Raw genomic sequence first — 11,847 nt, forward strand, 5'->3', positions numbered from 1 at the left:
ATTAATCTTTGGAATCTTTATCTATTAATAGGATTAAGTGTTAGTATATGTATGTAGAGGGAATACTGTAAGAACAGAATATATACCTTTGACAATCTCAAAGTTCCTAGGCCTGTTTCTAACAAAACTGCCTTAATATGCAATTTGAGTGTTCATGAATAATTTTATATGCATCATGTTATGCATAAACTAAAATTAATTATTAAAATTAGTTATTATATATTTGTATATAAACACATGCGTAACTTTTAGTATATATTTCATATTTTTATGTGTATTTTATATTAGTGACTGATTCTAGTAACTGATTTTAGTCTATACTAACATAGTTGATGTTTTAAAAATCGAGAAGAATCTATTATGATAAAACAAAAATGTTTAGTTTAATAAAACAAAAAAAAAATGTGTGATACTTGATGGCAAACTGATTTCATCATACGAATCCATGGCTGACGACGGATGGTTTGTGATTCAAGCTCTCTTATCTCTTTTGGACGAGTGAACCTTTCAAATCTATCTCCATGGTCGTCTATGAATTTTTGGATCACAAAACAACAAAATAAAATAAAGAGTAAAGGACAGATCCGTCCCTGACCTTTTTTTTTGCAGATATTTTCGTCCGCGAGAATTGAGAAATACTTTAATGTCCATGACCCCCCCCCAGAAAAGTGGACATATTTATCCTTCCGTTAGAGTCGCTCCATTTGGCCTGACGAAAAATAGTAACGTGGCTCCTGATCTGACCGTTACGAGATACCACGTGGGATGGACTTTTGAAAAGAGGAAGTATTAGTTCTCAGGAACCAAAACGTCGCTGTTTCTCTCCCACCCCCAATCTATGAAATCCTTGAGCCCTCCTTCAACAAAGTATGCATCATTTACGATGTCATCTGTTCATGAACCAAATTTATAATATTCTCATGAATGGCTCTCTTCCTTTTCATCACATCAACCCATTGACCGGAAGGACCCTGCAATTATGCGTCATTTACGATGTCAAGGTAATATGGTAAGACAACTAGCTAATGATGAAAGCCAGAAAATCACAAAGATATTATTCCTAGTGGCTTGCTAGCTATAGGGGCAGGCATTGTAAACTCATACATGATGATATATCATGGAATATGAATGATCATTAACATGGATATCAATATGTGTGAGATGACACTAACAACCATGAAACAACACACCAAAAATTAAGTCAATGGAAACACAAACTACCTGTACATGCTTTGATTTAGCTGCTTCCCCCTGCAGCTTCCAAGATAGTCTGCTTTGGCCTGAAAATTACACGATCTAGTTAACTTATGATAAAATGATCAAGCCATTAGACAATTTGTATATAATCTTATACTCACCTAAACTTTTTCAAATGCTCTGAAAATGCTAGGGCCATTAACTCCCCAGTTTCCAATACATTCTTGAACATCGGATGCAGAACCTCACGTGGCAAATCCTTTGCTCTTCGAATAGACTCCTTGGATGGTAAGGGTTTTTTATTCATATATAAACGGAATGCATTGTTACATGTTCTCTGCAATGACTCCAATTCTACATTAGTATCAATAATTTTCCTAACTCTATCTAAAACAAGGTCAAGGACTGTTTGAGGGAATCGGCCATAAACAGTTTCTCCATTTGCCATTGCCTGTTCAATTTTCGACATTACTCCAGTCATATTCTGCAAGACCTCTTCTTCGGTGGGAGCAACTTTTATTGGCTTCGACAAAAACAAATGAAGATCCAATAGGTAAGCCATATCCTCCGATGTCGCTAAGGAATAAGCAGTGCCAGTACAGCCAGCCCTTTCAGCCCTTCCAACACAATGAACGAATATCTTAGGCTTTGGAGGGAAGTCCCAATTGATAACATTATCAAGCAACGGAATATCAATGCCACGAGCTGCAACATCCGTCACAATCAATATATAGCATCGTTTTCCTCGACCTAAACCTTGCCTATGATGGGGTTTGATGGTTTAGGGCTCAAGGATTTTATAGATTGGGGTGGGGGAGAAACGACGACGTTTTGATTTCTGGAGACTAATACGTCATCTTTTCAAAAGTCTATCCCACGTGGTAGCCCGTAACGGCCAGGTCAACGCCATGGGAACCACGTCACCATTTTTCGTCAGGTCAAACAGAACGACTCTAACAAAGGAATAAATATGTCCACTTTTTTAGGGAATCATGGATATTAAAGTATTTTCAAATCCTTGAGAATGAAAATATCACGAAAAAAAAGATTAGGGACGAATTTGTCCTTTACTCTAAAATAAAATTATACCATGTGTAACAGCAAAACTTCAATGCTCCTCCGCAGTAATTTTTGTTATTAATCTCCATCATAAAACAACATAGCTAAAATCACCGCAACATCTGAAACACTAGAATATCTAAAAGAAAATTTTGTGACTATCAATTTTTTGTATTTTTAGTAATTATTTAATTAATATAAATATTAAATTATTTTTAATAAATAAATTTTATTAATTTATATATATAAATTTAAAAAAATATAAATATAAACTGTATTAATTTATGTATATAAAATTTTAATAAATATAAATATAAATTATATATTTTTGTATGTAAAATATTTATAAATACAAATATAAATTATTACTAATCAAATATTAATAAAAATTAATAATATTTACTAACAGTATAGCATTTTTCTATTTAAAATGTTTCTTATATTACGTGGTGTCAAAACCACAATAAACCTCAATGGTAGGTGGTGGATGCTGACTCACATATCCATTCATGAGTTATTTTAAAATTTTTTATTATAATTTGATAGAGACTGAATATCTTTGTCGTGAATGTTATATATTTTAAAAAAATAAATTAAAAAAAATGATAATAAAATAATAAAATAAAAATTTAATTAATATTAAATTTATAATATCCAAAAATATATATTTTATTATTTTAATTTATGAGTGATTAATCTATTATTTTATCAATTTTTTATTTTAAAAAATTTTAATCCTATTTTTTATATTGTGTATCATATCTTGTATCATAAGATACATAAACAATAATATTTCAGACAACAATATCATCCACCCCCAATCTTTCTAGTTTCTTTGGTGTCTGGACCATTTTCTACTTCACTAGGGTCATACCAGGTCGACCATCGTTCTTTCTCCAAAAGAACTTCCTCTGCAAAGAGATAATTTTCCTTACAACCGCATTTGGCATTTTGTATAAACTCAAGTAGTAAATCGGAAGGCTGTTAATTACTGACTTGATGAGAACCACCTTGTTAGCCTTGCTAAGAACCTTTGCTTTCTACAGTCTGAGTTTCTCTTCCACCTTATCAATAATTGGCTTTCAAGTTTTCACCAACCGCGGATTCGCTCCTAGACTAATGCCAAGATACCTTACCGGTAGAGCTGCCTCCTGACACCCGAGTAACTGACACATCTGGTTAACCCACTCCTGACTGCAGTTTACAGGTATCAAGTTAGACTTCTCAAAGTTGATGCTCAACCCAGACATCATTTCGAAGCACCTTAGAAGTCTCTTATAGTTTCTCACTGTCTCCTCCTCCGGTGGACAGAATAATATAGTGTCATTAGCAAATTGTAGGTGTGATAGCTCTATATTATCCCTACCAACTAATAGAGGAGATATTCGACCATTTCTAACCGCCTCACTGATCATTCTATTCAGCACATCCACCACCAAGACGAACATAAACGGCAATAAGGGATCACCTTGACGTATTCCCCTCTCCATTTTGAATGGTTTCGATGGTGACCCATTTATCAGAACAGAAATAGATGCCGATGTAACACATTCCCTAACCCACGCCCTCCAAGTTCTTCCGAAGCCCATCTTCTCAAGCACAATATCAACAAAGCACCATTTAACTCTATCATAACCTTTTTGGAAGTCCAGTTTAATAATCGCTGAAGCCTTCTTCCTTAGTCTCAACCATTGCACAGTTTCACAAGCAATTAAAGCTCCATCATGTATCTTCTGCCCCTTCACAAAGGTACTTTGTGATTCCCCAACTAAGCATGGCATTATACTCTTCATTCTTCGTGTCAACAATTTAGAGATAACTTTATAGACACAACCAACCATACTAATGGGTCGAAGATCTTTCATTTCCTTCGCCCCAACAAATTTCGGAGCCAGCGCTACCCAAGTGACATTAGCATCTGCTGGTAATCTTGCTGTCTCAAAAAACTTCATCACAGCTGCAGTGAACTCCTGTCCAATCTCATTCCAACACTTTTTTATAAAGTTCATGTTGTATCCATCACTCCCAGGCACTTTGGAAGATTTGCAGTCCCAAACTGCCTCTTTCACTTCCTCCACTGATGGTAGCACCTCTAAGCTTTCCGCTTCCTCTCTTTGTAAACGATTAACTAAACCATCCCTAAAACTCACCCTTGGGGATGCCTCCTGGTGGTATAAACGTTTATAATAGTCCCTGACCGCTACCTTTATTCTTGCTTGATTTCTCACTAACCTCCCGTTGATCACCAAAGCCTCAATTCTGTTATTTCTTCTCCTTGCAGAAGCAATATTATGGAAGTACCTTGTGTTCCTATCCATGTCATTGGCCTGCCTTGATCTTGACATTTGCTTCCAGTGCATATCCTATCTTATATACCACTTTTCGCAGCACCTCACTAATGCCCTTCTCCTTGCCTCAATTGTAACATCATACCGTCCACTACTCACCATATCATCCACCTTCCTTATTTCTTCCTCAAACCTCTTTATCCTCCCAGCCATATCCCCAAAATGCTGCTTATGCCAATTACGTAGAGGTTCTGACAATGCTTTCAGCTTCGATAAGAATTGCGTATCTCCTAATTCCCTCCATTTTTCCTTCACCATACTCAATAATCCTTCATGTGTAAACCATGAGTCCAAGCTACGGAAAGGTCTTGGGCCATCAAATCTTCTGATGTCTTCCATATCAAAGGGCAGTGATCCGATAAACCTCTTGGACCACTCTTTAGACGTGTCTCCGGGTACGCATCAAGCCACCCTAGAGAAACCAAGCACCTGTCAATACGACTGCACGACTGTCCCCTAAACCATGTATACCTTCGATCGTTAAGTGCCAGATCGATCAACCCCATCTCATTTATCCATGTTCTAAACTCTATTGCAGATGCTGATGAATTAGTCGCTCCTTTCCTTTCCTCCAAATGCAATATTTCATTAAAATCCCCTGAAAAACAGAACGACACCTGACACAGACCTGTAATAAAACTCAATTCTTCCCATATGGAGATTTTCTCGGCTCTCTCATGCGGCCCATACACAAGACAAATAGCACAATGAAAGTTATCTTTTGTCACGATCCCTTCTAAACACAACCATCTATCCCCTTTATAGCAATTATACATCTTAAAGGCCGTTTCGTTCCATATTAGCAACAAGTCTCCAGAAGACCCGATGGAACTTACAAACTCCCAACACGCTCTGTCACTACCCCATATACGAGTAACATCAAATTTTGTCAGTACCTCATTCTTTGTTTCTACCAAACCCAACATATCCAACTTAAAATTATTTTTAAAATTCTTTATCATACTAACTTTTGCAGCTCCTCCCAACCCCCTTATGTTCCAAGCACTGAAAATCATTTAACCAAAATATTACACACCTGTTTCCAGTTTTTTGGCCGGCTTCTGCGAACCTTTTCTTTATGCTTAGCCTGACGTCGTTTCATAGCAATAGCTTCGTTCTGCTCCTGCAAAATCGCCATAATATCATCTTCATCACTGTACTGAGCACCTGATTCTACTTCTAGTTTCCAAGTCTCTTTGTTCTTAGCCATCTCCTCCTCCCAAGTCAGCCTTTGTTCCTCCGTGTCTGGATTGCTACCACTCTCCAAGTCATTCTCCATCCCTGCATCTGATTCTACACCAGTCCCGCGCTCCTTATCTAGTCCATTACCAATAGCCTGAGCCAATTCGTCCATCAAGATTTCCCCTCCTCCATTCCTAATCTTGGCTCACGGCTAGTCTGTGGTTCGGCCTCTGGTGCACTGCAGTTTTGGTGAACACCAGCAACAGTTACCTATTCCTTAATCCATTGAGTGTGTTTAGTTTCAATTTGCAAGCCCGTCCTCTCCCTGTTCTACCTTCGGTCACTCACCTCACCGGTGGCTTCCACAACCCTGCTCGTCCCTTCATCAGACCCCGCAACCACCGCCTGCCGTGTTCCGGCCTCCATCTCGCATCGCGGTCCAATGCCCCCTCCCTACCGTGTCGCAGCTCCACGGTCCCCTTCGCATCACCCGCGCGCCCAGGCTCGTGATGCGCAACCGATGATTTTTGCCCTTGCCTCATGGGTCTTGCACATGTCTCCCGAGGCACCGACGCGTGGAGTTGACTGGCCTCCTCCCCCCCGCGGCACTTCCCAGTAGCTGTCATACCGCAGGTTGCAGGCGCCGTGCTCTCACCAACATGATCCAGGTTAGGAGGTGCCTTCTGGGTTAGCATTGGTTCCGGGTCAGACCTAACCCGCTCAGGAGTTGCAACAGCAAGCCTAGTCCGTTGGTCTCTCTCCCTCAGCCCACCGAATTGTCTCATGTTAAACCTTTTGGGCCTAATAGCTCCCAACCCACTAGCCTTCCTTGTATAACCTTCTGTTTGGCTTGTATAGCCTTGTTCATAAACATTTGAAACCGTATCCTCCGAGTCGATCTCCCCATTAATTTCGTATAATCCCTGTGAGTCCTCCGTATCCTTGAATGCCGCATGATAACCATTCTCCCGAGAATATTTTGAATTTTTGTAATTCCATTCATTCAAATCTAGGCATGAATTTACCAACCTGTCCCTTCCTTGGTCATCGTTTCTGTGGTCCACCATCATCATCACAGCCGCTTGATCCCAACCAACCACCCTTCGTTCATGCTGCGTCTCTTCTCCGTTGATCATGTGCCTGTCACGTGCCTCCTCCTCCCTCTTTTGGAAGTATTCCTCCCGATATACCTCTCCGCCCACTTCTCTGACAAGGACATCAAACCTGCTTGCGCCTATTATAACACGAATCCACTCGTTAATCATATCAAATGCACATGTATCAATTAGGACTCTACCCACACTGAATGAATTACATGATTCCGTTAGTTTATCACATTCCACCACTTCACCCTATTGCTCTCCTATTTTGTGAAAGGTGTTCCTTGACCATGCATGTATAGGAACTCCAGAACACTCCAACCAAACTCTTCTAGACTCGCTTTTCTCAGCCTCGTCCCATCTCCACACCATATAAAACAATTTCAATAACTCGTTCATTCGAAAAGTGTAAGCTTCTTCAGCACTAAGCACAGTGTCAAACGTTATCATTGCTTTATATGCCCCAACTCCCTTACCTATGTCACGCATGGCCATTCCCTAGAGATCTTTTGCTTTAATGAATTAAAATCAATTGCCGTCTTCGTACCTCCGACAATACTTCTCTGCAGCCAGACGACATTCTCATTTGCTATCGGCACTTCTAGTTTCTTTGTCCATCCATTATCCTTTGGATCCCTAACAGGTACATCTGACGTCTGCCGCCCCACGTTCGCTTCAACTACACCCGCCTTCTTTGTCTGTGGAATGCTGCTTCTAGCATCGTGACTGGTTATCACCTTTGTTTCCTGGCCCTTTGTATGTTGCACCCCAGTTCCCCTCCTATACTTCGCATCTCCGACAAATAACCTTTTGCCTCTCAGTACCATACTGTTCATATCTTTAACAGCCTTCAAAGCTCCTCTCTTTGTCGTATACAGTACAAAAGCAAACAAGTATACGTGACCATTTTTATTCTTCCGCGACATGTATATGTCGATGATTCTGCCTGTCCATTTGAACATATGAAAAAGTTCTCTTTTTGATATATCTTCCGGCAAGTTGTCGACGAAAATGGAGAAAGAATCAAGCTCCAAGCGTTGATACTCTTCTTTGTTCCAAACCCTAGGATCTTTACCATTTTTGCTCTGAGTAGATATCCCCCCTTGTGTTTTCCCACCTCACAAACTCTTGATTTTGCTCTCTCATGCTCTCATAGCTTTTACCGAAATAGATACTTGAAACGGCGTTGTTTTCTTATTTTAGCGCCAAAACCTAATACGACGCCGTTTTTCATAGTCCAGCATGGCAAAAATTTGCCACATCACTGCCACCAGGAAGGAGTTTGGATGAAAAAAGGAGAAAAGATCAACTAAGTGCATTTTTTTTAATGTCGAGGACATAAATAATGTAATTGAAAAGTTAAGGACCAAATTGGTATATTTTGTGAATTTTAAAGACTATTTTAGCGTTTAACTCGTTTAGAATGAAAAGGCAATTATTGAAATTAAGGTGGCAATATTACGGATAAACTTGGATCTAATAGAACATAATGAAAATTGTGTTTGGACAAAAATATAGTATTATCTGAATTTAAAATATTTATTTAAATAGTTTAATCCGGATAAGCATGCTTGAATTCTTTGTGCATTATTATAAGGTTACATCTCTGATAATTATATTTTATTTTAGGTGACTAAAATTAGTTAAAATTTTGACCGATGAATAGACAGACGACAGATGACATTACTTAAAGTTGTGATTAAGTGTGAATTATAATGATTAGACACAAAATTTTATGTCTTAGTAGGAGGAGAAGAGTAATTTCACTTTTTTTTGTTTTATTAAACAATTTTTTCGGCATTGTCATCAAAATTGATTACAAAACAAGAAAATACATAATCCAACAAGATATATATATATATATATATATATATATATATATATATATATATATATATAAACTACAGATATTTTGATTAAAGCACTGTCCCTTTCGACCACACAACATACTAGAGATTTTGATTAAAGCACTATATATCTCCTCCTTTCAAGGGATGTAAAAGCAAGTTTGGCTTTCTGAATCTCTGAAGCAAGCAGGCCTTTATCAATAATAATTCCAACAGACAAGTAGTCAAACTAATATAAAAAATATTATTTATATATTAAAATTAATTATTAATACATTTATATATAAATATATATATATATATAATTTAATTTATTTTTAATATATATTTATATTTTAATATATATTTTATATTAGTAACTGATTCATTTTAGTATATACATAAAATCGAAAAATATTTATTATTGGAGTCCAGTCATATACAGCTGCCATTTTAGACTCGTAGTGCAAAAATAACTTATGAAGACTAAAGTATCGCGGTTATCATACTTAGTATCATAGTTATTAGAACCGAATCGATTATCAACCCGATCATATGACCGGGTCACTGGGTTACTGGTTCAACCGGTGGGTCACTAATTCATTCGGTTAATCCGGTCATAACTAAAAAAAAATATAAAATTATATTAATAAAATTGAAATAATGTCTTAAAACTTAAAATGTGAGTCTTAAAAACATTAATAATCAAATATCAAGTCTTAAACATAACTAATAATCTAAAAGAAGAGTTAATAAACTAGTTTCTAGTATAAAATATGTTCTCAATTTAAATCAACAAGAGCAAGTTAAAGATAACATAATCATTAAATCAAGTCCAAGGGGTGAGCTTAAAGTTAGCATCAACATCTTCATAGGGCAAATTAGGAGATTGATCAACATTTCCCTCATTTTGATTTGTATCCATATCTTCCATAGCATTGTTACTTGGTCCATCGTTATCTTGGTCATCTTCCAAATTTAATTGATCTACATTTTTGTATTTTTGACAAATCAATATCAAGAATAATTCGTAATAGCAACTGCAATTAAAATATTCAAGCAATTGAAGAATTTACCAAGATCATCCAAAGTTGGTTGAATGGACATATTTGCCAAATCATTTCGTAGAGCATCAACCTCTTCCAGAGTTAAAAACGGCGGTGAATCTTCCAATATCCAATCCGAATGGTCATCAAATGTATCAAGACAAATTGGATCATAGCTTTGCTTTCTCATTAGATTCCTATGTTATCAAGTTATGTAATTATTAAACTAAAGATTAATTTTAATGAACAATACATTTTAAAATTAGATAAATAATTATAGAAGATACCTTTGTTGTAGCCTCAAGTTATAATGAACGAAAACAAGATCATTAAGCTTTTAATGTTCTAACCGATTCCTCTTCTTTGTGTGGATGTGTTCAAAAATACTCCAATTTCGCTCACAACCAGAAGAACTACAAGTTTGACTTAAAACACGAACGGCTAACTTTTGTAAATTTGGTGCTCCAGTTCCATAAGATTTCCACCATTGGTCTTAAAATCAAAAGAGGCAATGCATTACAATTAGCCTTTTTAAATAAATAAACAAATAAAGAAAGATAAAACTAAATAAATATATTTACCTGGCATCACTGTGCTTCGTTCACGCAGTGCATATTGTCTTCCAAAATCATCTTCAGCATTAGAATATATTCTCTTCCCACTTGTCAACTTAGTATTCAATTCTGGATCATCATATGAATATTTCTCAATTACATCTAGTAGGCCAGAAGTGGTTTGCTTATGTTTTTCAAATTCAGCAGCATTGAATCGAAAAGCAGGATTTAACCAATAGCCAGCAGCATGAAGATTTTTTTTTAAGTTGTGAATCCCAACGAGTATCCAAAATCTTCAAGTAAGGCTCCACAATCTTCTTTCTTCGTCGAAACCTCTTCACCATCTCTTCTCTAGCCATATTAAAAGCTTGATAAAGAAAACCCATTGCAGCTTTATCTTCACTATCCACAATACAAAGCACGCGAACAAGTGGCTCAGTAAGCTTGACAACATCTGTACATTGATTCCAAAATTTAGAGTCTAAAACTTGATCCACAAATGTTTTAGCTTTAGCTTCTTTGGAGTAGGCTGAGATTGTCCATTCTTTAGCAGTTACCATAGCTCTTAATGCATCTTTTTGAGCCAGAATACTTTGCAAAGCTATGAAATTGGTAGCAAAGCGAGTTGGAGCTAGACGAAGTATTTCTCGTCCACCGGTAAACTTCCTCATAAGATACAGTGGATGACAATGATTATATATGTATTTAGTAATCTTTGAAGCATGTGAAAATGTCTCACTGACTTCATTCAACTTTCTAATATCTTGCAACATCAAATTAATATAATGCGCAGCACAAGGAGACCAATACAACTTAGGGAATTCAGCTTCCAACAACCTTCCAGAAGCAACATAATTTGCAGCATTGTCCGTCACTATGTGAACAACATTTTTAGGACCGACAAAGTTGACAACATCCTTAAAAAGCTTAAACAATAATTTAGCAGTCTTTGAGGCATGAGAAGCATCAACAGACTTTAGGAAGATAGTTCCTTTAGGACAATAAACCAAGAAGTTAATTAAAGTGCGCCTACAAGGATCAGTCCATCCATCAGCCATGATAGTACATCCAGTTTGCTTCCAAATTTCACGATACTGTTCAATCATCTTTTTCACATCCTCCACCAACTTACTCAACAAATACCCACGAACTCTACCAAAGTTTGGATCTTTATATCCTGCACCCATGTTTGCAATAGCATCAATCATTGGTTGGTAATATGCTGAATTAACTGCATTAAATGGCACAGAAGCATCAACCATCCACTTTGCAATGGCAATGTCACATTTTTCCACAATTTCTTTACTTTGCAATACACTTTTTATCGTTGGTTGGGCTCCAAGTGTTGTTGAAGATGGAAAAAAAAGTTTCTATTCCAGTAGTTTTTTTTTTCCTTTCCTAGATGCAGGTGGTGGCAACCTTGTCCTTGAATGTTGGAGTTGTTGCTACCGTGCTTCAAGCTCTTCCATTCTATCAAATTCTCTTTCAACATCATCACATGCTCCATAACTTTTTGCATAATTTTCTTGAGTTTT

The 11,847-nt window shown here is 36.9% G+C and overlaps 1 protein-coding gene and 1 long non-coding RNA gene across 2 annotated transcripts; both read right to left on the bottom strand.

The window, feature by feature from the left end:
* Nucleotides 1–890: 890 nt before the first annotated feature.
* LOC112736314 (uncharacterized) lies at nucleotides 891–1,484 on the bottom strand. Its single transcript, XR_003168744.2, has 3 exons — nucleotides 1,359–1,484; nucleotides 1,222–1,280; nucleotides 891–971 (listed from the first exon to the last, which is right to left on the bottom strand). It is a non-coding gene; the product is annotated as an uncharacterized lncRNA (long non-coding RNA).
* An 8,057-nt stretch (nucleotides 1,485–9,541) lies between these two features.
* LOC140178092 (uncharacterized) lies at nucleotides 9,542–11,574 on the bottom strand. Its single transcript, XM_072213351.1, has 5 exons — nucleotides 10,593–11,574; nucleotides 10,340–10,441; nucleotides 10,109–10,250; nucleotides 9,789–9,955; nucleotides 9,542–9,699 (listed from the first exon to the last, which is right to left on the bottom strand). The coding sequence occupies exons 1-5, from the start codon at nucleotides 11,572–11,574 to the stop codon at nucleotides 9,542–9,544; spliced, it is 1,551 nt and encodes a 516-aa protein (XP_072069452.1).
* Between the last annotated feature and the right edge of the window lie 273 nt (nucleotides 11,575–11,847).

The sequence above is a fragment of the Arachis hypogaea genome, chromosome 13 (genome assembly GCF_003086295.3).
Source record: "Arachis hypogaea cultivar Tifrunner chromosome 13, arahy.Tifrunner.gnm2.J5K5, whole genome shotgun sequence".
NCBI lineage: Eukaryota > Viridiplantae > Streptophyta > Magnoliopsida > Fabales > Fabaceae > Arachis > Arachis hypogaea.

Bases quoted from the DNA above. Each gene is read 5' to 3' on its own strand.
- LOC140178092 (XM_072213351.1), bottom strand. From the start codon at position 11,574: ATGGTTGATGCTTCTGTGCCATTTAATGCAGTTAATTCAGCATATTAC. The intron at 10,251-10,339 runs GTAAATATATTT...TTTGATTTTAAG, and splicing joins ACGAAGCACAGTGATGCCAG to ACCAATGGTGGAAATCTTAT. The intron at 9,956-10,108 runs GTTAGAACATTA...TTGATAACATAG, and splicing joins CACACAAAGAAGAGGAATCG to GAATCTAATGAGAAAGCAAA.